Below are 24561 nucleotides of genomic sequence, written 5' to 3'. Positions count from 1 at the left end.
TAGGACCTGAGAAAGGGAGGTACCTGATTATCCAAATTATCTGGAGGGCAAACTGTGAGCTAATTTACATGGTAGTAATGAGCACATAGCTTTCACATGACTTCCTGAACCATTTGCACACTGAGCTGACTGAACCTGGAGCCTAGAGAGCAAAGAATATGACACTATAGGGAAAAGGAAATAGTCCAAGCAAAAGGAGGTAATAATAAACATTTGGATGCAATTTAACTGGGTGTGAGGAAAAACAGGGTCATACTGTGGCAGAATTCAGTAATCTTCATTTCCCACCCTTCCTACATTTTAGGGCTACTGTAATGTTGCGCTGTTCCCAGAAGAAATAGAAGATGACGTAGTGGTCTTGCCATTTCAGGCTCCGTTAGGCAGGGTTCTTGTTTGTTGTCTCTTCTCGAATGCCAGTTTGGTTTCAGAATGGCCAGCAGAAGATGTTAGATCATTCAATTTGTCTTTTCATTCTCCCCAGCTATTAATCAGATAGGCAGGGACTTGCTCTTCTATTCCCTCTGAAGTTCTTTCGTACCAATAAACCTAGCTATCAAAGAGAGCTCTCAGAACAGTGGCCAACCACGGAAGGGATTAACAAATCATTCAAGTGCTGCGTGGCTCTTTTGAGGAAAGAGGGGCTTAATACTCAAGATCCAATACATTCTCTGCAGATACTGAAGCTGATCACACTATGAATCAGCAAAGAGTTTTCAAGGAATGCAAAGTGGTCCCATTTCTATGTAAGAATTAATTTACAGTTGTATTTATTGAACAGCAGAGTAAGTAATTCCTTTTCGATTTCTTTCTTGAAATGAGACCAAGTGTCAGCTAGTATTTAGTGAAACTATGTTATTTTTACATCAGATGGACAGCTGGCCTGACAACCTTTTTTTCATGTAGAGAGTCAGATACACATGTTTAACACTCCCACTGATTCCCCCCCCTCCAAAAAAAAGGTTTTTTTCTAGAAATTCCTGTTCTACAGATGAATCTGGAACTTTCTGTAATGTTAGACAAATAATGTTGTCTCTAGGAGTCTTCTAAACTTTTGTGTGATTACATGCTTTGATTTTATGGATTTAACCCCATTTCTGTAAAAGAACAAATAAAGAAGCTTAATTATGCACTTCTGCTCATGTTAAAAAATTCTAATAGCTGTTTCACTGAGAGGGTATTTAACCTTCTTTCTTTGAAGAAATGACTTAAAATTTGGCAGCATGCTTTTCACTGTCACTATGCAACATCACCCTGTTTGGACAAGCTATAAACTTCTGACAAAAATCAAGAGTTTGCACGTGCTTGATGAAAGCTCGTTAGAGGGTATCAAGCAACATTCTTTACTGAGTCTGTTTTCACATTTTGTCTTCCAGAACTGAGCAGAGCTTTTCCTTGCAACAGCTCCTCATGGCTGCCAGAAACAATTATGGCACTGGGCACTGGAACAGAAAAGAGGCAAACAGTCTTCCTGTGTTCTCAGTGTTCTTCTTGTTATACACGCAGCTCGGAGAAAGAATCACTTGGGTTGGAATATGCAGTGCTCACAAAAAAATGACTGGAAAGTGGATGGGAAGACTTGACAGGAAAAAAAGGACTACCAGAAAATACTGCTGGCTGTGTGAGATATGCTAATGGATAAGAGCAGAGGGCACAAACTGGTGGGAAGAGTGTGCAAAAAAATAATTAGTACTACTAATTACAACTTTATAGTACTAAGTACAACTACTTCCCACAAGAACCTGGAATAGGACAGACAGTTCTCAAATTTTGATTCCTCAGCTGTAGGTATACGGTTAGGAAAGTCACTGCTAAACTACATGCATCTTCTTCACGCTGTGGCCAACCCACAAAAGAGATGATATCTTATGGCTGTTGCCAAGTACTTCATTTGGAGACATGCAAGAGTCTGTGCTACCGGTCCCTAAAATCTCTATTTAATAGCAATGTAGTCTATGTAGTTCCACCTAAGGACAATTCTCTTTTTCAGGAAACTCTTATTTTGTTTACTGTATCCTACCTTGTAAGATAGGATGGTACATTAAAATCTGGATTAAATATGATACATGCTGCAAAGTCTTATTCAAAATTTAGAACATATCAGTATTAAGTTCACCTGTGCAATCTTTAATTGCATGCATAATGATTCTATTTCAGGTTTTTTTAGGTGAATATAATCTGTCCCGGTTCCCTAGTTCATTGAGTAGTCAGGAAGTACAGTGTTTAGGGAATGGTTAAGGCTTTGGTTAAGGAATGGTTAAGGTTTTGAATAAGGATGTTGTCGTTAGACTTCTGCTTCATTTGCTCCAGGAGGCAGGCAGTACCCTGGACAGACCAAGCAAAGTCAAAGATGGGTCTTCTCTTCTGAATGTGAATTTAAAAGTTGATGTTGAGCTGAACAGGAGGAATCCAGATGGAAGGCTCAGCACTACAGCCCTTGAGGGAGTAGACTGTGTCAAGAGAAAGGTGAGGGAAGAGAAAACGAGGTCTCACTAATGCAATGGAAGGCTGCTTTACTGGAAGTGTGTCCTGCCTCTGAAGTCTGCCAAAAGACCTGAATTCTTACAACAGCAGCATAGGTCAAGAGCAGCTCTATTTTTAACACTTCAAGCTCTATAAGCAGCTCCAAAGCATATTGAGCAGTCAGGCCTCAAGTCTCTTACATTCTGAGGATTAGGCATCTTTGACAAAACAGGATTTGCTCTCTCAGTGTTTCAAGTACACTGATATTTCTGTGGGGGCACAGAAAGCAGCTCATTTCACAAAATAAATTATTTCTTGCTTGCAGGGAACTAATTTAATATAGCAATAATTACACATAAAATCCCACATGGAAATTAGTTACTCAAAGCAGGGTTTGGCTAGAGGTCACAAACAAAGCAAAAGGGGAAAACATTGATTATGCAACCACGAAGCTATGCTGTGTTGTCAACTCAATTGAGGTATATTTAACTGGAGCAACACAGTACCATATACGGATAGACAAGCTTGCTCTGAATGACAGACACTGCTCCCTCTGGGCCAAAACACCCTACTGCTCAAAAGGGCTATGAAGATAAAAGATTCCTGAATGAATTTAAATTAACTTATTGTCCAGAAATTATTGATATTCCTGTAAATAACAGGTGCATGCCAGGAACCAGGATGTAGGGCTACAGGAATCCAAAAGGACTAAAACATCCCCAAATCCCATGTCAATTCAAAAGTAGCCAGGAGAATAGCGTCCTCAATAGTGTCCTGTTGCTCTTCTGAACATTTAGTTGGGAAGCAGATAAACCCTTCACTCTCTGCCCTCCACTATAACCTGCTGCACCAGAACATAAAACTGCAACATGTGTTACTTATGCCTTGAATAACTTGGAGGTACAGTATAGGTTTCTATCTCTTTTGGAGAGCTGCAATTACATGTAATTTCCTCACAGGAGTCACACTTGAAAAGCACAACCAGCAATTGATTTAGTAACCCATGTTACTCAGACAGGAGTAAATTCTGCTTATTGCAAAGAGACATGAATTCACGGAACATTAAACTTATGAAGGACTGTCTTTGTGTCTGAGGATCAGATTCTTAAGGTCCAGTCTGCGTAAAAGTTGCTTACATGGCTCTTGGCTCAACTGAGGGACCACAAACGTTGTATACTATGGAGCCACTCAACATAATCTGAACAGAATATTTCCTTCAGTGCAGCTGCAAAACACCATAAATAGGCATTCCCTCTGCTTCCTTGCAAAGAACAAATCTCAGACTTGGCTCAGTAAAGCATCTGCTTCCCTTGGGGGAGAGAATCCCCTTCCTTTCTTTCCTAAAACTATGACTATGTAACAGAAACAATATTAAAAAAGGCAAATCTAAAGGATGAGTCTACATTTTGCTCATCTTCTCTGTCTTCATTTATATGTGTAAAAAAGATTTCAATGCCATGCTGGAGCAATTTCCACTCCCTGCACACTGTCAAAGACAAGTTAATGCACAGCAAGGAAGGGGACAGACTAGCATGGACATCCAAAGGCTGTTGTAACCATTCTTGGTTCTACTTGCCCCAGTCACTTTGTGGCTTGGAAGCTAAGAAAGGTTTTTTCTTTTCTGCCAAGGGGCTATTGACTTGAACAGATTAGCTTGGCATGAAAATTGTTTAGGTATATACATTATAGTTATAAGGGACATACATGCATGGCTCAATCAGATACTGAGACAATTTATGCCTACTGCAACTGACAAGACTGGAGACTGAGTGCCCATATCCATTCAAAGTACAGTACTGCCTGTTCGTTTCCCTTATTGTCTCTAAATTGCTATAAAAATTAATCATTCACATGTTAAAATAAAACTACTGTAATGAACCTGTAATAAGCAATCTTTTCCCAAATAAAATGTTTTGTTTTCTAATAAAGAAAACATTTTAATCTAATTTTTCTCTTCCTTGAGACAATAATTGAAAACAATTACCATATAAAACATTTTTTACTCTTCATTCTTTAGGTGCAAACCCCATAGATACAATGAGCACAGGCTACAGTATTTTGTGTTGTCTTCCTTTCTACCTGTCTTTGTAAGTTGGATTTTCAGAGAATCACAGAATGATCTGCATTTGAAGGGACCTTTTGTAGAATATCTAGTCCAACCCCCCACGCCATGGGCAGGGACATCTTTCACTAGATCAGTTTGCTCAAAGCCCCAACCAACCTAACCTTGAACACTTCCAGGGATGGGACATCCATGACTTTTCTAAGCAACCTGTTCCAGAGTCTCACCACCCACATGGTAAATAATTTCTTCCTTATGTCCAATCATAAGCTACCCTATTTCAGTTTAAAGCCATTACCCCTTGCCCCATCACTACAGGCCCTAGTAAAAAGTTTCTCTCTGTCTTATAAGCCCCTTAAAGTGTTGAAAGGCCACAATAAGATCTCCCTGGAGCCTTCTCTTCCCCAGGCTGAACAATCCCAACTCTCTCAGCCCTTCTTCATAGAAGTAGTATTCCAGCCCTTTGATAATTTTTGCGCCCCTCCTCTGGACCTGCTCTAACATGTCCTCCTTGTACTGGGGACCCCAGATCTGGATGCAGTACTCCAGGTGCGGTCTCATGGGAGTAGAGGGAGAGAGTCACCTCACTCAACCTACTGGCCATGCTTCTCTTCATGCAGCCCAGAAAACAATCAGCTTGGAGGACTGGCAAGCGCACATGGCCGGCTCTTACCTCATTTTCCCTCCACCAAGTCCTTTTTTGTAGGGCTGCTCTCAATCAGTTCATCACCCAGTCTGTACTGATGCTGGGGACTGGCTTTGTTAAACTTCATTAGGTTTATATGGGCCCAACCCTCAAGTATGACCAGGTCCCTCTGGAGGGCATCCTTTCCCTCTAACACGTCAACTGCACCACTCAGCTTGGTATCATCCACAAACTTGCTGAGGGCACACTCAATCCCCCTATCTATGTCATTAATGAAGATACCAAACAGTATTGGTCCCAGTACAGACCCTTGAGGGATACCACTTGTTGCTGGTTTCCATTTGGACATTGAGCCACTGACCGTAACTCTCTGAATGCAGCCAGCCAATTCCTCATTCACCTAATAGTCCATCCATTAAATCCATATCTCTGATTTAGAGGCAAGAATGTTGTGGGCCTTACAGAAGTCCAGACAGATGGCACTGATAGCTCTTCCCTTGTCCACTGATGCAGTTACGCCATCACTGAAGGCCACAACATTAGTCATGCACAATTTGCCCTTGGTGAAGATTTGTCCTTGGTGAAGCCATGTTAGCCATCCCTAACCTAATTTCTATAAAATGTTGAATACCTTGTTGATATTTTAGTTAAGGATATGCTTCCTTCACCTTAATTTAACACAACTCCTGGCACTCCAGTGTGTGATACCATTTCCTAGCATAATACTTCCAGGAAATGTAACTTTCAAGCAGAAAAATGTTCTGGCTACAAAGATTATGCTATCCAATTGCTCACTGTGCTGGCAAACCTCAGAGGATTCACTGGTATTACTATCAGGTTTTCAACAAGCAATATACTGTTATAATACACACCACCTAATCATAACCTTTGATAGACAATGAGGGGTGACTAGTATTTTAGAAATGCTGACAAAGCTACTGAAGTGATCTTTTATTTTGGAAACTGAGTCCCTGCACATACTGCAATTGAAAAGCTTGTGACATTTTTATAGGACTGTTAACTCCAGTTATGCCTGTGACCGACTAGATTCTGCCTGTGGCTGTGATTTCACTAAATCAGGGTAAGAACTCTGAGACTAAATATCTGTTAGAAAACATGAATGCAAGTAGCAAAATCTAGAAAAAACTTTGGATAATATCACCAATAAAATGTAAAAATTTTGACAAACCACTGTCCAATGAATAACTATGACCTAAATTCCTCTAGTTGAGCACTTTATGCCGTCCAAACAAGGAAGAATTTAATTAGTATGAACCATATCCTCTTTGAAATCGTCTGCTTCCTACCACTTCATTGTCTTATCCAGAAAGTTTTGCGTCCTGCTTGAAATTACTTTAATGAATAGTGTGTCTGGTACCCTCGGTAAGCTGGTTCTGCTGCCATTTCCACTGCTCCTGTTTTTTCCGTCTTGTGTAACAGAATAATCACTGCTTGTTCTCAGCTCTGTGCTGCTACTTCTGGTTTTCAACCTGCTCCAAATATTTGATGCAGGTCTTTATTGCCTCTGATTCACCATATTTTCATACTTCATGTATGACTGCGTAGTTTCCTCATCTTATTTCTGTATATATTTCTTTCACTAGCCTCTCCTTACCCTCCAGTGCCATTTCTTTCTCCATAAACATTCCCAGAGACATGCACCCTACAGCTGTTTAATAAGTATATTTAATAACTGTAACTATGTTTTGCCTCTACTTAAGCTTTATCTATTTTTAAGTATGCTGTCACATAGTCCTCCTACAACTTTGCTGACTGTAATTTTCAAGTAAAATTCACTTTCACTAATGAACAATTAGTCATACATAATCAGGCTTTTTTGTTGCTGTTCCTGTTTGATGCTCCCATTCAACTATTTATTCCTGAACAAAAGTTTTCTCTGAAAGTTAGCCTATGTCTTAATTCCTTCAGCTGTTGTCTTCCCTTCCTCTTTTCTGTCATCATCAGTCATCTCCCAGATGTAAGACAACATTACAGAAGAGAAAGAAAAACAAAGAGGGGTGTAGGATAGTGCAGTAAAGTGAACAGAACAAAAAGACAGACTGAAGGATACGGGGAGAAAACTGCGGAGGGAGGAGGAACAGCAAAGGAAGATAGGATAATCAGTGTGGGGGAAAAAAATCTGAGCATGAAAGGGGAGAAGAAGGAAAAGGAAAGAAAGACTTGGTGAAAACACCATAGTTATAGATAGCATAAAGAGTAGACAATAAGAAAGAACAGACAAAGAGGAGACAGAAAACAAAGATGATTAATCAAGACCAAAAAAAAAAAGCCCTGGAGAGATGAGCTGTATCAGAAGTAAGGGGTGTTTTTAACCAAAATTGGAGATGCACAATATAATGGGGAAGACTACACACCAGAGTAGAGGGCCTAGGACAATAAACAGAAGAAATATTTTAAAATAAATGAGCACAGAGTGAATAGAGCAGTTGCGCTGCTGTACACGCTAAACAGGAAAGGGGTTATAAGTTGTGAACATTAATCTGGTGTTTCTCTACAATTTAAAAGGTAAGCAGGATGCTAAAAGGCATCAGCATAACACCAAGATGTATTATGGTAGGTTTTTTCCTTTGATAACTCTATGTGCTACAGTATATTCAATAAGGATACTGAAACTAGCAGAGCTCTGCTGTGATCACACAACAACACATGGTAAAAGTAAACGTACATTTGGGTGTATTGCTCCTGATTATTTCAGCCTTTTCCCAAGCTGTAGCCTGCCCCATTCCTGTTAAACATTATAAATATTTTAATGGAAATTGAATATACATCAAAAGATGTGATATTATTGTTTTATGAGACCTCATGCTTAGTTGGGCTCATTTTGCTATAGGAAGGCTATTACTGTACAACATAATGGAGTACACATGATAAATTCAGCATTTGAGATAATTTCTTACAAGGAATTGCAAGTTGGCAGATGCACTGATTTCAAGTGAGGCACCCATGTCCATCTGAAGGTAGAATATTCTACAACAAAAAGGAAAGTGCAAAGTAAACAAATTAAATCCTTTGAAATTACATGGTCAATTCGACAAAATATACTTGGTTCTTATGGTGCTTTCAGTGCTTGGTTGGTGCTTGGTTACTATCATCATGCTCACCTTCTGTAAGGAAAAAAGATATAGTGACTTGACAGAGGGTGCTTATGGAAGACAGATGGAAAGCCAGCAACGTCACCATGAATTAATAACATGAGCTTTGTTAAAGTTGATATTAAAATTCTAATTTGCTCCAACTGTCCCAGGGCTTAAGCACAATTTTCCTGCCACTCTAGTAATTTATCAACCTAGCCAGGAAAAACAACAGTAGCCTAGTATTTTTTAGGGACAGGTGCTAGCTTCCACTTGTAGCATCCTCTCTGAAGACTGATTTGAAAGGGCAGCTAGCCCCGCTAGACACCTGGCTGTGCTTGGGAAAAGGGATGTCTAGTGCCAATCACCTTTTCTGGGTGGACATGGCACAACAGTTGGGCTTTAATCATGGTTATGTATCTGAGCAATAGGTAACATTTGCTTGTGAGGGCAGTGCATGCCCTCACAGGCATTTCCTAGCTCCTCCTTGGCAAATGCAGCAGGCCAGATGGAACTGTTCCTTGGGCTGCCAGTTGGACCACCCTGGTTTGTACCAAACAGGATTTTAAAAAACCCAAGGGGATGGAAAAAGCCCGAAAATTAGTGACTAAAAATAAACAGGAAATGAAGGCAGAACTGTTTCATGTGAAGTGCCATAAGTACATGAAATAGAATTGTCCAGTTAAAATTATCTAAATGATGAATTTAAATAAAAACACTGGGAATAATGAAAATAATGCCAGGGCAGAAGGGAAAGGAAGAGTTACATTTAAACAAAAAAACCTAAACAACCACAGCTACAATAACACTATCACTATCACTGCACATGGATATCCTTGATGTGAGGTACAGGAACGTGTCCAGTAGTACGGGATTCTGAAGGTCTGAAACATGTTAACTTTAACAAGGTTCCCGTAGCTTCCTTTGGAATTCCTTATTTGTCACAGCAGCCATGGTCTGTAGCTAGAAATTTTCTTTCCATTAAGTAATAGCTTTGAGATATTAAGACTCAGGCCAAGTACATAATGGAAGTTTGTATTTATCACTTGTACTGCATAAGCACAAGCAATTAGATAGGAGAAAGTTACTGCATAATAACAACAACACTTTACTAGTTAGTCAGGATCAGTTCTTAAGGTTTAACGCAGATTTTTTTTCCAGATGGCTGTCAGTCTGTGAGGACACATTATTTTCAATACATGTTATTTAATGGAAACATAATGCCAAAGAGAAATAACACCACCTACAATTTGATAGTACCGTTTAAAGCTGGAAAAGTCAGAAGAATCTCTCAAAAAATACAGGGCACAATCCTCTATTGCCAAGATAAAACCTAGATGATCTATACATGACCTTTTCCTTCTGCAGGTTCCGTTACTGCAAAGAGCTATGAAACTGCTTTCTGACAATTCCATTTAACACTCATACTAACAAAATGTAATACAGAAAATAAAGTATAAACAGATATTATTTACACAATATATTGTGTATGCTAATGTTGAGACATTGACTAAAATACTGCAATATGGAATTCCTTTCGGTACTTCACTCATCTGAGACCTTGGAACACTAAAGGCTGTATTTTCTAATTTTTGAGTTTTACACAAATGCAGGCACTGGAGCACTTTCGTTATCTAAACAGTTCCCCAAAAAATTTAAACACAGTGAAGCACAATCAAGCCTTATCAGATAGATTATTAAGTAAGACTTGCGAGGATACTTGAACTGCTAACTGAAACAACATATGCAGCACATGTCTGTGCAGCAGACTGGGAGCCTTAAAAAGTCGTCCTGTTCTGCAAGGTGAATTCCACTGAAGAACACTTGGTTTGGGGTGGGGCGGTGGGGGGGAGGTGGGGACAGAGGAAGGAAACAACAACAACAAAACAACATCAAAAAAAGAGATATTCCTTTCCTGCAGAACAAATGGAAAGTGAAGCATCCAGGACAGCAAACTGCAGAAGTATCGCTGCGGAGTTCTTTGGATTTGGTGAACTCTCCCTACAGTTAAGGCCAGCAACACAGTCAGAATCTTAGGTATTTCCATAGCATCTCGAAGACAGTTTTTTAGGCAGCTGTCTCTGAAGTCGCACCACAGAAACAATCTCTCAGTGCTTGTGCTAGTGTACCAAAGCTCTTAAGTTTGCAGATGAAACAGCACTAGGTTTCTTGGGGTTTTTTTAAGACCTAATGCTACAGGTATAACCTGAAAATGATACTATATTTTTCAGGTTCATTCTGCCTTACTAGAACTAACTATATTTCTATATTTGGAATTTAAAGTAATGAGGAGAAGACAGTAATTCAATACAGGAGAGGCTGGTTAGCAAAGAGGACATCATAAGACCATCTAAGATGGTGGGTAAAAACTGCATCCTACTTTAGCTGGCAGGCCACCTTCCTTTCTTTTGCTACTGAAGTGCCACTACACTTTAATATTCTAAAACCGTAATACACAAGATAGAGCACAAAGTATTTTGTTGTTGTTTCATGGATATGTTTTTTTGCCTTCCAAAGAAAATAACACAGAAGGGTCTTTACAGTAAGACCTTGGGGCAGATTCTTAGGTAGTAGAAATTATTGTAACTGAAATCAACAGAGACATAACACTTTCAAACAGCCTCCTCTTCTCTTTTATGAGTGGGTCTTGAATGTGGCCAGAAAAGGATCACAGAAAATCCCATCACAGAATTTCCATGCCTCAGACATCAAGGACAAAAATCTGCCTCCGCTACAGGTTTTGGCAAATGTGCTACTTGTTTTAATGAAGATCAGCTATTTTTACTTCTTTAATTGTTAGAGCATGGACACTTCAAAAGCTTTGAATTTTTCATTTTTTCTGTAACTTAGAAATCTTCTCTTAGAGAAGTAATGGGCTATGTTTTCCTTTCCCAAATTTAAAATATACCTGAAGGCCTAGACAACCAGTTTGTAAAAGAATCAACCTATTAATCTAATTTCCCCCCCTTTTTTTTTTTTAAACATGCAATCCTTACTCATTTACCTAGAATTAATAATAGGACAAAACCAGAAAATCACTGTTTTGAATATTACCTATAGCTCAGAGTTCACACCAGAGTTCAACAAGTCTCAACTACTACCTACAGATATTTAACTTAATAGAAGAAAGCATGTATTTTCTCCATATACAACACTACTCTAATAAACATTCTTTCTACAATCTCTACACTTCCATAGTTTCTTATAATTTACTCTAATATTTCTCTGTAGACTACTGTAACATGAATTAGATGACAAAATCAAATGTAGATTGCCACTGTGCAGGGCAATGTATAAATACATATAAAATACACATGGAAGAGTAACTTCCAAGGGGCTTAAAACAAAAGACTAGAGATATATTAAAGCAACTTAAATAATACAGGTTCTGAAAATAATTGTATTCAGCTTTCTATTTCATTATGTGTCTCATTCCATATCATCATTGTGGTCAGTAAATTTCCAAAAGCTAGGGGGTTCAGGCACTGTTTTACCCATGCCACCATGTGAAAATAAAATTAATTTTGATGCACGTTGTACCACAAACCCAATACAGGTCCTGCAAATAGTGTTCTGTAGCAATACTTGTATTTTCTAGTATCAACTAAAGTTTTTTAGTGAAAATTAATTACCCATTCTCAGTATGAAACATGGATGGAGTTGGCGGTAGAATCATACTTGGGTTGCAGCACTCCTCACCATCTCAGCCAAAATTCACACAGCCAAGGGTGTTGGCTACCTGTAAAACAGTGATATCATCATTTCCAGTTGTCTCCTTTCTAAAGATATGTCATACAAAATCATAGTATCAACCAATATGGCTCTTTGCAAAGCTGTATTTCCACAAGCAAAGCAAATTCAAGAAATTGCAGCTCCAGAGTATTTTACATGTTTTGAAAATGTAAAACTATAACTATGAAAAAAAGAGGAATTTTTATCATTCACTTGAACAGGAATATTAGTGTATTCACGTGCTTCTGACATATCGATCCAACAAAAGCTCAGTTCTTTTCCATCAGGTCAATAATAAATATTCCACAATGTTTATGAATATGCAGACTCATAAATCATTAAACCTGTATGACAAAGCATAAGATCTCTCCATTTTTGTTGCTTTATATTGAAACAGTTATTCAGAGCACTTGATACCAATGAAAAATGAATGTTTATCACATATAATATTTTAATAACGCAAACTGCAGTGGTACAGTTCTAGTTTGTGGATTGCCATATACAATTACTATATCTTACATAGCAAATGAAGCAATGAAATATTTTCCTCATTTACACACTACAAAAAGCTCCAGCATAGCCTGGTTAAATAATTTACCAAGATGATCTTAGGTAGTCTGGCAATGCAAGAAAAATTTCCTACTATAAACAGTACTTGGCACTTACGAAGTGCTTTGCATTTTCACCACACTCCTCAAACAAGCATGTAAGTATTGTGTATTGTACAGGCAAGGTCACTGAGATGGGCACCTTTCTCTAAGAAAGATTTAAGAAGAAATGTTTTCTCAAAGAAGGATCAGAATACATTGCAATGGTTTCTGTTTCAGAGCTCACCAGAAATCATGGCTTCCTCAATTGTTCAAAAGCTAAGTGGTACTTGAACCAATTTTATTGTCCTATCAATGCATGACTGAAAACATTCCATATTAATGTAATATTAATAAGTATAAACATAAGTATGTAAGTAAACAGATATGGTGTTTGTAGCTAGCTAACATCTTTGTGCTCATAAGAAATAAAGTATCAAGGTGGTGTAATGCTGAAGTTCAGGCCCAGGCCAGAAGGATGTACATAATAAGGGGATGATCAATAGAGAACTGATAAATTTAGGGGATCCTGTTCAATGGGCTCTAAATCAAGCCACAACAGAGAGGGTAAAGCATATCTGAAAGAACCTTGATTTCATTGTTCAATCTTCCTTCTCTATTTTATCATTAATTGTTATCCATTTTCCCCCCATTTTTCAGTGCTAGCCTTATTTTCCTTTTAGTCATAAATTGTTGTTTTCTTCAAATAAAAGAATCTTTACTTAGGTCTACCCATCAATGGGTGAATTGCTGCCTACTTTGAGAAAGGATGCAAAAAAATCATAATTAACCCATTTATATGTTACATCTTTTCAGAATTCCATCTCATCCTAATGGCTGTACATAGGTGGATCTCAGGATACAGTGTGGAATCTTCTTCAGGAAATCTCTAAATTAAGGATCAGTAAGAAAGAAGAGAAGCACAGGACTGTTTCCCCATCAAGTTATTTTTCCAGAAGTGTCCTATTTGTGTCCTGTATGCCTCCCTCCCTGTAGGAAACCAGAAAGATAAATAACTCATAATTACTATGTTATCTCCTTAAAATTACATTTTTAACACTGTGTTAGAAATTATTACTAAAACTTTTTAAACTGTCTCCTACCCAAAAATACTGGAAACTTTAGAATTATTACCTGTCCACTCAGCTCTGTCAAAACAATTTAATTCTGCAGATTTCTGGACTAGTTCATCGATTTCTTGGTACAACAACACTCTCAGGGAACATACAGCTGTCACTTAGAAGTGTTTCCCAAAGTTTCGTCTGTACAGATTATCTACTCCTGAGACATACAGGTGCCCTTGGTGTTAAGGTTCAAACCCTTTGGAAAGCCATGCTTGGTGGAGCGGTACACAAGCCTCCCAGAAGAACTAAACATTCGGTGTGAGGTTATATAAAAAAAAAAACACATGGGTCCAGAAAGAACAGCCCACACAGTCCCTCTGCTCCTTCAAGCTGCCAGAGCCAGAAGATTCGAATGTCCTCAGGGCCTTCCTCCATTACATATATTCCGATAACTTTATCATAAACAGTTCCACTGAAACTACAGTGCTAGCATCCCAGGCTTTATATTAGGAAAAATGACTGATGGAACAAAGTATTCCCTTGTGAACAACCAACTGACCCTTGAGTTTCCAACAAATGTTGAATGGCAGTAGAAACTCAGTTGACTCCCACCCATACACTACTGATTTGCTAGCAAAATTCACCTAGTCCATGATACACACACTGTCCTGCAAACAATGTATTTCCATATTAAAAATCATTAAATATCGTTATTCCAGTAAATGGGTCTGAAAAATTGATCCCGATTATCATCCTTTATGGAAGTCAACACTTAATCCATTGATTGCTATATCATATCTGAGTGGTGACCTATACCTGCTAATCTTGTCCCAGACATAGAAAGTAGTCTGTAACTTTGTACCGTCCCTGGAATGCTATGATTGCTGTTTTAAATAACCATTTAGGTCCTGCCCTAAAAAATTATATGGGGAGTAGGAAAGGTTAAAATGCTGGAATCATGACTACTATAAATCATGTTTTTGCCAGAATCAGAACTGAACCTCTACACTAAGGGTTAAGTGCAGTCTGTTTACCTCATTCAAACAGCATCTAGTCTGCAGTGACCATTCCTTGGGAAATTAGGGATTCCCTCACATCTGCAACAAATTACGTGGAGCAGTACAGCTCATCCTTAAAGTTCATTTGATAGTGATTGTAATACATGCCTTAAGGTTAGGATGGAGTGCTTAACTCAATCACTTGATTACACACAGAATTTCAAATGCTGTAGAAGTCAGGCTGCACATATAAGTTCTGGGATTGAGGACAACTCACCTGGAGATCAGGGCCGTTATTGTTCACATCTCACCACAGGCAGGCCACATTCATACAGAGAATACCACTACCTAATGGGGAAACATACAATAGACTAGAAGAAGTTTTCTATTAGAGCTGTCCAGGAACAGATGGTTCCAGCATCTGCTATTGTGTCTCCTTATCTCGGGTTATTTATTTGTTTTTTAAAATATGGTTCGGCCTTAAGTTCAGTCAAAGTTCATCTGGCATCCACATCAGTTTACATCTTTATCCAAGGATCTTCTTTGTTCATACATCTTACAGTCAAATGAAAGAAATTATTCACACATTGCCACCTGTGTGTGAACCTACCACCTACTTAGATTTATTTCTCACCAAAGTTAATGGACTCTTCACCTCAACGTACACGGTCCAATCTGTCTTTGAAGACCACATTCCTGACAAAATAGTATCAGCTTGCAGAGCCAGGGAGTCCCAACACCTCATGGTTCAATAGTGCTCCATACAGATAAAGTAGCTTTATGACCACATCCTGAACTCCTAGCCAAACTGGTGTCTACATTCCATTTTAATTACAGTGAAGTTGAACACTGTTTTTTAGTTAAAGGCTGACTATTGTAAATTATCTAAGAACCTCATGCTTGAAATTTGCTGTGCATCACAGGAGCACGAGGGAAGGCGAGCAGGCCAAACTCTGTCACTTCAATGATGGGTTCCCAAAGAACAGTCTGTGTAAGAGTTAGCTGTTTACAAAATCACCTGCTTCTTCCAACTTTTTCTTTGCATGACTGGGACCTCAGACTGCAGCTTTAATCCTCTCCAGACCTATCTCATTCGGTCAGGATTTAGGCTGATAACGCAGTGCTCCCAACACCCCTTCAGGGAAGCAAGACAGAAAAACCTGCTAAGGGTAAAATTTGTAACTGCAGGTCAGTGGAGGCTAAACAGACACTTCAAAAAGATGGCACTATGTATGCATTACACTGGCACAGAGAAGACAGCCTAGAAGTCCACATGAGCCTGGAGAAGCACATGTGATGCCAGAAACGTGAGGCAGCTTTCGGCACCATTCTGAAGTCATTTAACACAAGCCAAAATGACTGATTTTGAGCATGCTGTTCGCATGTGTTTGAGAATGATTGTTAGGTACACTGGTACTTTCCTCTGTATGCCAGGGCACTTGGTAGTTCTAAGAACGACAGATCAAGAAGCATATATATTTGAGATGAACTCCCTACTTTCTGAAAGATAAATTATGCTACTGAATTAGAAACATCTCTCTGAAAGCTATGGTACATGTATTAATTAGACACTTGCTGTTCTACGAAAATATATGACAAAGGTCACTGACTCCATCATTATTTTCCACCTGTGGGAAAAATGTTTTGTTAGTGTTTGGAAACTAGCGTCGAATAGCACAGTTAATATAGCATATATGCTCTATATGCAGCAATGTTGTACGTGGTGCCTTAGCATGTATTATATGAAAGCTACTATGAAGAATTTCCAAAAGCTCCCATATCAAATATGAACTGGCTCATGCTGACTTATATAACAGAATGAAATGCACATGCACTGCATCAACAGAGAGAAAAATCTGTGGAATCCTATCCAACATCCCAGTCACTGAGCAGCTCAGCACAGAGCTTTGTGACCACTTAGTTTTAACACTCCCGGGCTACAGTTTTCATCCCCACACTTAGCAGGCAACAAAGGATACTAGGCACAAATATTTAGGGCCATTCTTTAGTTCTGGCATCAGAAAGACCTTTATTCCTGCGATAACTACTACAAGCATTTAAGAGTTTCCTTGATGACATCTCATACAAATTGTTCCTACAGCAAGTCAAGGATACTTCAAATGCCAGAGCAAGGGATAGCATACACATGGCTGGTAAACTGCAGTAGGCAGTGGGATTACTACAGTCCCTGGCAGGAAAGACAGACTTTCCCACAGCAGCTTCCTTTGTGTCTTTGTAACACACATAAATAGAGACCCACTGTTGAGGTGAATTACAGCAGGTAGTGAAAGTATGCAGACCATAGGCAAGAGGGCCTCTTGAGTCTTCATTCCCTCACAAAATGGCTTGCTTTATCTGCCTTCTAGTTAGCCTAGCCTATGTTGCAAAATTGAACACACGTAATTGACGGTTTGTGTTAGCAGCTGACGTGATGTGCTAAAATAATCTGTAGTTCATATTCCCTGATGGGCCAATCAAGTGGAGTTGACATCAGCCCAATACCGCTTTTGTACCCAGACGGGACTTAGGTTTTTTTGAAGTCATGTTTAGAGAGTAGACACATTAGTTTACAGTCCCAAATGGTCCAGGTGGCTTCAGCTGGTTTAGAGGATTTCTAAGAGCCATGGGGAAATCTGTGGTAAAGACATACCCTAAAAACCTGTCTGTGACTGTCTGGGCACCTATTTTCCCATAAAAAATATCCTAACAAGTCCTGTTCATTCATGTTATACCAGCTTTCACACCTCGTATTTGTGGTATGCAAAGACAAGCAACATGTTATTCTCAACCCCATGAAATGATGTGGGCTATAGTATATGGTGGATAGAACCAACCAGAAATGTTCTGACCAAACTTAAAAAAAATCTGTTACATCACAAACAGAAATATAAGCAAAAATATAATGGTTTTATAAACTTCTGACTAACCACAAGATGCTTTAATGAAACCATTCCAGCAGTTTTCCTTCTTAATTACGAGAGGAGCTGCTACAGCAAATGGACTTGCAGAGTTCACAGCTGTGGGGAACTCCTGCCATAAAGACTGTCCGGGAGTCAGGGTTTCCTGATATTCCAGCTCTCTGCCCTGAAGCCACAGGAACCCTAGCCCCAGTGATGCAGCAGAGAGCCAGAAAAAACTCTCAACTTCACTTCTAATGGGACTCTCAGGACAGTTGGGCTTTCACCCAAAAAAAGCCAGAAGGACAGGAGCCCAGACTGCCAAACCTTGAGATTCCTGTGCAAGTCCTCATTCCAAATGCCCAGATTCCTGGGTCTCTGTCTATCTAGCTGACAGAAAATGAGATGGGACTTTTTAAGTTTCAGGAGCCACAGCTGAGGCAGAAGCCTCAGAGCTCGGACTCTCAAGCTCGGTTTTGTTTCAAAGTAATTTAAATGAACTATGTGACTGATCTAGAAATATTTTTCTACTTTCCTTTCTAAATAAAACATATTAAATTCAAAATTAAAGGCCTTTTTTCAGAATTGCATCTTGAAATGGAACTCCAATTCTTATTATCTACAGCAGAGGATCCATGATTGAGTGTTCCTCACTAGTTGATGACACAGAGTGGCCCCAACAAGAACACAGAACCAAAGAATTGTAGAATATCTCAAGCTGGAAGGGACCCATAAGGATCATCAAGTCCAACACCCTGCTCCTCGCATGACTACCCAAAACTAAAAAAGTAGAATCATTGGCTTCATAACACATTGCACAGTTGAGGGAGAGTGCTTGAAGTAACAAGTATAATGTCACAATGGACTCAGTGAAAAGTGTAATAGTGATGAGATATGGAGAGATTCCAGCCTCATTTAATCTGACAAGGAACTGGTTCTAAAAAAAAACAACAAAAAAAAAGCTTTTTTCTCTTAACAAAATAAATGGCAAAAGTGCATTTCCAAAATTCAACTCAAATGCCAGCTAAAACAAAAGCAGAGCCACTCTCCAAGACCTGAAGTCCACCTGCTTCACCTAGTAAAGCATTCCTGATACAAAGGGGTGATCTTCCCATACTACAACTTAAATACCACAATGTCTCAAATGCAGACTGAGGCAAGCATTGGTTTGTCTCCTAGCCTGCTCCAACACTGCAGCATTCCTCCTCATGGCATGCCAGGTATTTGCCAGCAGTGTGGAAGGATGGAATTTAGCCCTGATACCACTGCTGAGAAGACACATCTCATAGTGCATGAGCTTAGCTGTAAAAGTGAGGCGACTGCACACGAAGTTCTTCTGTGAATCACAAGAATACGTAAAGGTGTGCTGTCAGACAACCTCTGCTGGGAGTTTTGGAATGATTTGATGCTACTGTTTGCTTCTGTCAAACCTGATGCCAAGAGATCACTTTGCCCAGCTTCTGCTTCTATCTGCAAACTCGTACAATAACTGTATTTCCCAAACTCGATGCTAGCTGCTACACAGAAGTACACATTTCCTCTTCTGTGCAAACTACCAAGGAATTCACTAACTTTAAACCTTAAAGCAGGTTTCTTGGTGCAATTAAGTTCCCTTGCAAAAGATATATGACTGTCTGAGAACAAACATAAAATAATCTGAGAAATAATAAGTTCAAGTGCGTGCCACAATCAGCCTTACACTCTTTGAAGGGTATTCTGACACATTTAATTCACACAATACAGGTACCATTATTTATCATGATATAGATAACAACATAGATAATGAAGGTAATGGCATAAATAAGCACAGTGTGCTTATCTCCTAGGCAAAACTAGAAGAAAACCTATCCACCCATGTTCAAGCACCGTGGCAGCAATAGCTTCCTTTTTTAAAACTTTCTAGCCCTTTGACACTTAATTGCATTGTAACCCAAAGATTCTCGTCTACATCTTACATACGTGGAACAAATTACAGAATTTATTCAGCTCACTTACGGCATTACCATGTTTAATCATTTCCAGTAATGAGCTTCATATGACAGAATCCAGGTTGCCTTAAAAAGCTAATGTGTTTATTAACCATATTTCCTATGTATATGTTTTTACTTCACAAGTATTCCCTTACCTCCGTTTATCAGAGGCTGGAATTCACCTGAGGTTGACATTCTGAGCTGACATATAATACTACTGACCTTAACTTTGCATTATTAAAAAGGTTTATAAATATAATCAACCAGCTTGAAAAAAAAATACTTTGCTAAAGAAGCCATCATGTACTTTTAAAGTGTGGAAAGGAACACAAGATTAAATCAGGTCTTGTCGCACAAAACCCCAAGAATCAGCAATTTCTATTTGGAGGTTTTAAAGAACATTCAACCTTCTTCAAGTCTTGCTTATACATCTTTATGTCACTCTATCACTACAGAGCTTGAAGTTTTGAGCACTTTATATTATACAAGGTCAACAGTACATTCCACAGAATTTCTGGGAAATGTCTCCATCATAGATCTGTGTAAAATTTCTGTGTAGAAACTGACCTTCACAAACTGTCAGCTCTTTCTTCGTTTGGCAACTTGATCTAAATCCCATTTCAGGAAATCATTCTCTATTTAATTAATACACCTCAAACTCACATCCTCTGAGAACTGGTACAGGTATACATAGAAAGGGATATTTATGCAGGCAGCACTTGAAGGAGGAAGAAAGGTTATTTACTAATAGCTGTATTACTTTGATCATATAGATTTATATTCCTCACTTCCTCTCTCCTTCAGCAAGACGGGAACTGCAAGGACCGGCGGCCACAACTGCTCAACAGACATTTGCACTGAATATTTGTTTTTTTTCAAGAGGGTATCTGTCCCACAGTCACTTCTTTCCACTGCATTCCAGTTTCCCTCCCCTGTAAGGGAGATGCAATGCAGAAGTATGCAATCTACTTGAAAAGTATGAGCACCTGCCTACAAAGGCAAAGAGGCACACAGACCTGCAGCTTCGTCCTTTTGCCACTACAATTCTGCCAGCGTAAGCCTCTGTAAGTAGTCTGTTGGCAATAAAAGTGACTTTATTCTGGCACTGTTATTCTGTTTTATACCAGAATCACTTTTATTCTGGAATAATCCATGCAATAATCCAGAGCAATAAAAGTGGCATAGCTGTTGTAGTATAACTACACTGCTACAGTTCTGCCAGTCAGGTTGCTCATGACGCAAGTTCATGTATTGCAATGCTGTACTTTTTTCTAAAATTACAAAGCAAGTGTGTTGTATCTTGAGCCATTGATATCCTAAGGGTGCCATCCTTATTTCACTCATCAACACGAGTGCTGGGGCCCATGCTGTTACCAGGAGCCTCCCTCATTCATGCTGATACAGCTCAAGCCTTGGCTGGGAACACTTTCAGCCAAATGAGAGTCAGCTGTAAGACAAGTGGTGATCATGAGCTTAGGAACCACTAGCCTTCAAGAAATGCACTTAAAGGTAGAGGAAACAGTCTTTATGTCTACTCAATGATTTATCTGAGACACTGTTTGTCCATGCCACGCTCCTATTTAGTTCCATGCAGACTGTTTAAGGATAAAAGCTCAAGCGTAAATCTGAAGATACTCATTTTCTTTGGTAAAAATAAACGAGAGGAGAACAGTAACAGGCCCGAGTTGCTTTAGTAACAACACTACCACACATCAGGAACTCCATGCAATACTTCTTTCCCTCTCTCCCTCCCAAGGGGGCTCTTTGGGGGCAAGGCATTTTCTCCTCTATTTCAGGGATTAGCAGCAAGTCCCTGGTAAACAGACCTCAGGGCTCTATTTGTCCAGCTGCCCGTTAACCCCAAGTCAGTGACTGTAGCTGCACCCACGCTACAGCTGCCTCTGAGGACTTCTACTCCCTTTTCTCCCTTATGGGAAGAAGCCAACACCTCCTTGCTATGCACTAGCTCCTTCTTCCCACCTGCAGGGCTCAGCTTCCACCCTGGGCTGGTGTTCTCTGGGCTTGCATCTTTCTCCTTCTGAAATTCACTTCACGCCTGTTCACACTGGGTTGGCCTTTCCCTTTCCAGCTGGCTCCTGGTCTCCCAGGTGCCTTCTTGCCACCAGGTGCCAGATACTCGGTTCCTAGAATCATTAAGGTTGGAAAAGACCTCTAGGATCATCAAGTCCAACCACCAATCCATCGCTACCATGTCTCTTAAACCGTGTCCTGAAGTGCCACATCTACGCATCTTCTAAATACCTCCAGGGATGGCGACTCCACCACCTCTCTGGGCAGCCTGTCCCAATGCCTGACCACTCCCTCAGTAAAGAAATTTTTCCTAATATCCAATCTAAAGCTCCCCTGATGCAGCTTGAGGCCATTTCCTCTCATCCTATCACCAGTAACTTGGGAGAAGAGACCAACACCCACCTCACTGCCACCTCCTTTCAGGTAGTTGTAGGGAACAATAAGGTCTCCCCTCAGCCTCCTCCAGGCTAAACAACCCCAGCTCCCTCAGCTGTTCCTCATAAGATTTGTTCTCCAGACCCTTACCAGCTTCGTTGCCCTTCTCTGGACACGCTCCAGTACCTCAATGTCCTTATTGCACTGAGAGGCCCAAAACTGAACACAGTATTCAAGGTGAGGCCTCACCAGTGCAGAGTACAAGGGCACTCTTCCCACATATGGGTCCCCCATTCCCAGCACAGCGGGAGGACACTCACCCCTCTACACCCGGCTCCTTCCTACCACACGCAACAGCCACCATGTCAACCGCCGCAATTGCCAACGGGTCATACTTGGACCTTGGTGAGCAGTCTCAGAACACAGGTGCGAGGGTCGCTGCGCTGACAGATACCAAGGAGCCAGCCCACTGCACCTTTGCTGCAAGCAACGATGCCGGAGCTCCGCTAAAAATCCACTGGGAGCTTGAAGGCACCTACCACCGCCCTCGCCTGCGGCCGTCGGTGCCCGCTCTGCGTGTCTGGAACCTTCCGTGGCGTTTGGGGGTGAGCCGTGGGGGGCAACAGGCGGGCACAGCCAGGCAGACCGAGGGGAGCCGCCCTGAGAGGGTGGCTGCGTCAGGCCGAGGGGCTCTCCCTCCGGGCCCGCGGGGCGGGCGCCTCAGCCCTCAGGCAAGCGGCGCCCACCTACAGCGCTCGCCTTCCACCGGGCACCGGCGCGGCTTCGCCGCTTCCCGCCGAGGCAGGGCCGGCCAGCAGCGGGACGGCACCCTCCGGGACCCCCGGCTCCCGTTTCACCGGGGGGAGGGGGGGTGGCGACCCCCGGGCCGCCGCCGGCAGACCGCTGCAGGGCGGGGCGCCGCCGCCTGCCCCGCGCCTCGCCTCGCGCCGGGCGCGCCCCGCGCCGCTGCCGCCCGGCCGGCCCTTCGCGGGGGGAGGAGGGGGGGTGTGTGAGGGAGGCCTGGGCCCCCGCGGCGGCGCGCGCGGCCGGTGCCGCCGGGTGACGTGCAAGGGCGCGCGGTGGCAGCACCTCCCCGCGCGCGGCTTAAAAAGAAGAAGAAAAGAGGGAGCGAAACATGAGAGCCCTAGTGAGCCGCAGCCGCCGCCGCCGGCAGCAGCCGAGGGGGCATCGCCCGGCCCGGCCGCCGCCGCCGCCCCACCTCGGGGACACCCTTCCTATGGGACGACAAGTGAAGGGCTGCCGCCGCCGCCGCTGCCCGCTGCCCGGCCCGCCCCGAGCCTCGGCGCCTCGGCGCGGCAGCGGCAGCTGCTAAACCTGTGCCACTTGCACAACTTCGCCGGCTCCGAGCATCCTCCCGGCGAGCCGGGGCGCGGGGGCTTGCTTCCCCCGCTCCTGCCTTTTCGGCGTCCGCCTGTTTCGGAAGCGGGGGTGAACGAAGCGCTTCTCCTCCCCGGGCTTTTTAATTGCTACTGTTATTATTCTCCTCCAGACTTTCCCCCCTTCTGGGGGAGGGAGGTGGTTTCCTGATCTGAAGTGCAAAGAAAAGTCAGTGGGATTCCCCTCCTTCTCCCCCCACCCCCCCTTTTTTGGGTGCATTCACACGCTCCCTCAGGCATGATGCTCAAGATGCTGCCGTTTAAGCTGCTGCTGGTGGCCGTGGTTCTGTGCTTCTTCGAGGGGGATGCCAAGTTTGGGGAAAGCGGCGCCCGGAGGAGAAGGTGCCTCAACGGGACCCCGCCGAGGCGGCTGAAGAAGCGGGACCGGCGGGTGCTGTCCCCGGAGGCCCCGGCCGGCGGGGAGGCGATGTGCCGCGGCCTCTACCCCCGCCTGTCCTGCTGCTCCCGCACGGACGCGCAGGGGCTGCTGCACGCCGAGGCTAAGGTAGGCACCTCCTAAGGCTGCTTTGGGGGTTGGGGTGAGGTTTGGGGTGGTGTTTTTTTTTTTTCTTTTTTTTTTTTTTTTCTTTCCGGGGAGCCGCGCACCAGCCGCTAACCTGCCGCGTTCCCCTGCGGGGGGGATGCAGCGGCGGGGGGCGACCGTTTCTGCCTGGGAGGTGCGGGCGAAGCAGAAACATGACACTGGTGCTGATTTATTTCCCCGGGAGTCGCGGGGAGCCCGGCTGCAGACCCGCTGCCCCGGAGGGGACGGGCGCTCCGCGGGGAGCGCGCTTTGCAAGCGCACGGGGCTGCGGGGAAGTTACTTTTTGGCCGCAGCGCCAGAGTTGGTGGCGGTGGCTGCAGCCCCCGGCCCGGGGCGCCGCGGTGGGCCGGTGCGGCGGGGCCGGGCCGCCCGCAGGTACCGCTGCCCCGGGGAAGGCGGAGGAGCCGGAGGGGCTTTGGGCGCTGGCGGGGGGTGGCAGCGCCGGGGCCGTCCCTTCCCTTGGCGGCGGTTTCCGGTTTGTTTTTCTGGGGTGAAAAACCTTGTCCAATTTGCCCCACGTGCTTAGTCGGGACGGGGTTTGGAGAGTCGGTGGTGCCGGTGTACCGAAACTCGGTGATCTCCAGCCTCCTCGGGGCCGCCGCATTGCTCACGATTACGTGGATCGGCTGCAAAAGACCCCCGAAGTTTGCGCCTTAGGACCCCCGGTCCCACAGCTCTCGCTCATGACCGGTTTCTCCCCGAGGTG

At 42.5% G+C, this 24561-nt stretch overlaps 1 protein-coding gene across 3 annotated transcripts in view; it reads left to right on the top strand.

Moving 5' to 3' along the window:
* The first annotated feature begins 22968 nt into the window (after positions 1–22968).
* HHIP (hedgehog interacting protein) overlaps positions 22969–24561 on the top strand; it is a 79173-nt gene continuing 77580 nt past the window's right edge. For all 3 annotated transcript variants that reach the window (XM_075090477.1, XM_075090476.1, XM_075090475.1), the window contains exon 1: positions 22969–23816. In XM_075090477.1, the coding sequence (XP_074946578.1) occupies positions 23550–23816 (267 nt within the window). In that variant the 5' untranslated portion in view covers positions 22969–23549. The remainder of the gene's footprint in view (positions 23817–24561) is intronic.

Source organism: Phalacrocorax aristotelis, chromosome 4 (genome assembly GCF_949628215.1).
Source record: "Phalacrocorax aristotelis chromosome 4, bGulAri2.1, whole genome shotgun sequence".
In the NCBI taxonomy this organism is placed as follows: Eukaryota; Metazoa; Chordata; class Aves; order Suliformes; family Phalacrocoracidae; genus Phalacrocorax; species Phalacrocorax aristotelis.
The sequence above is the reverse complement of the archived record's forward strand: the minus strand, read 5'-3'. Positions and strand labels throughout refer to the sequence as shown.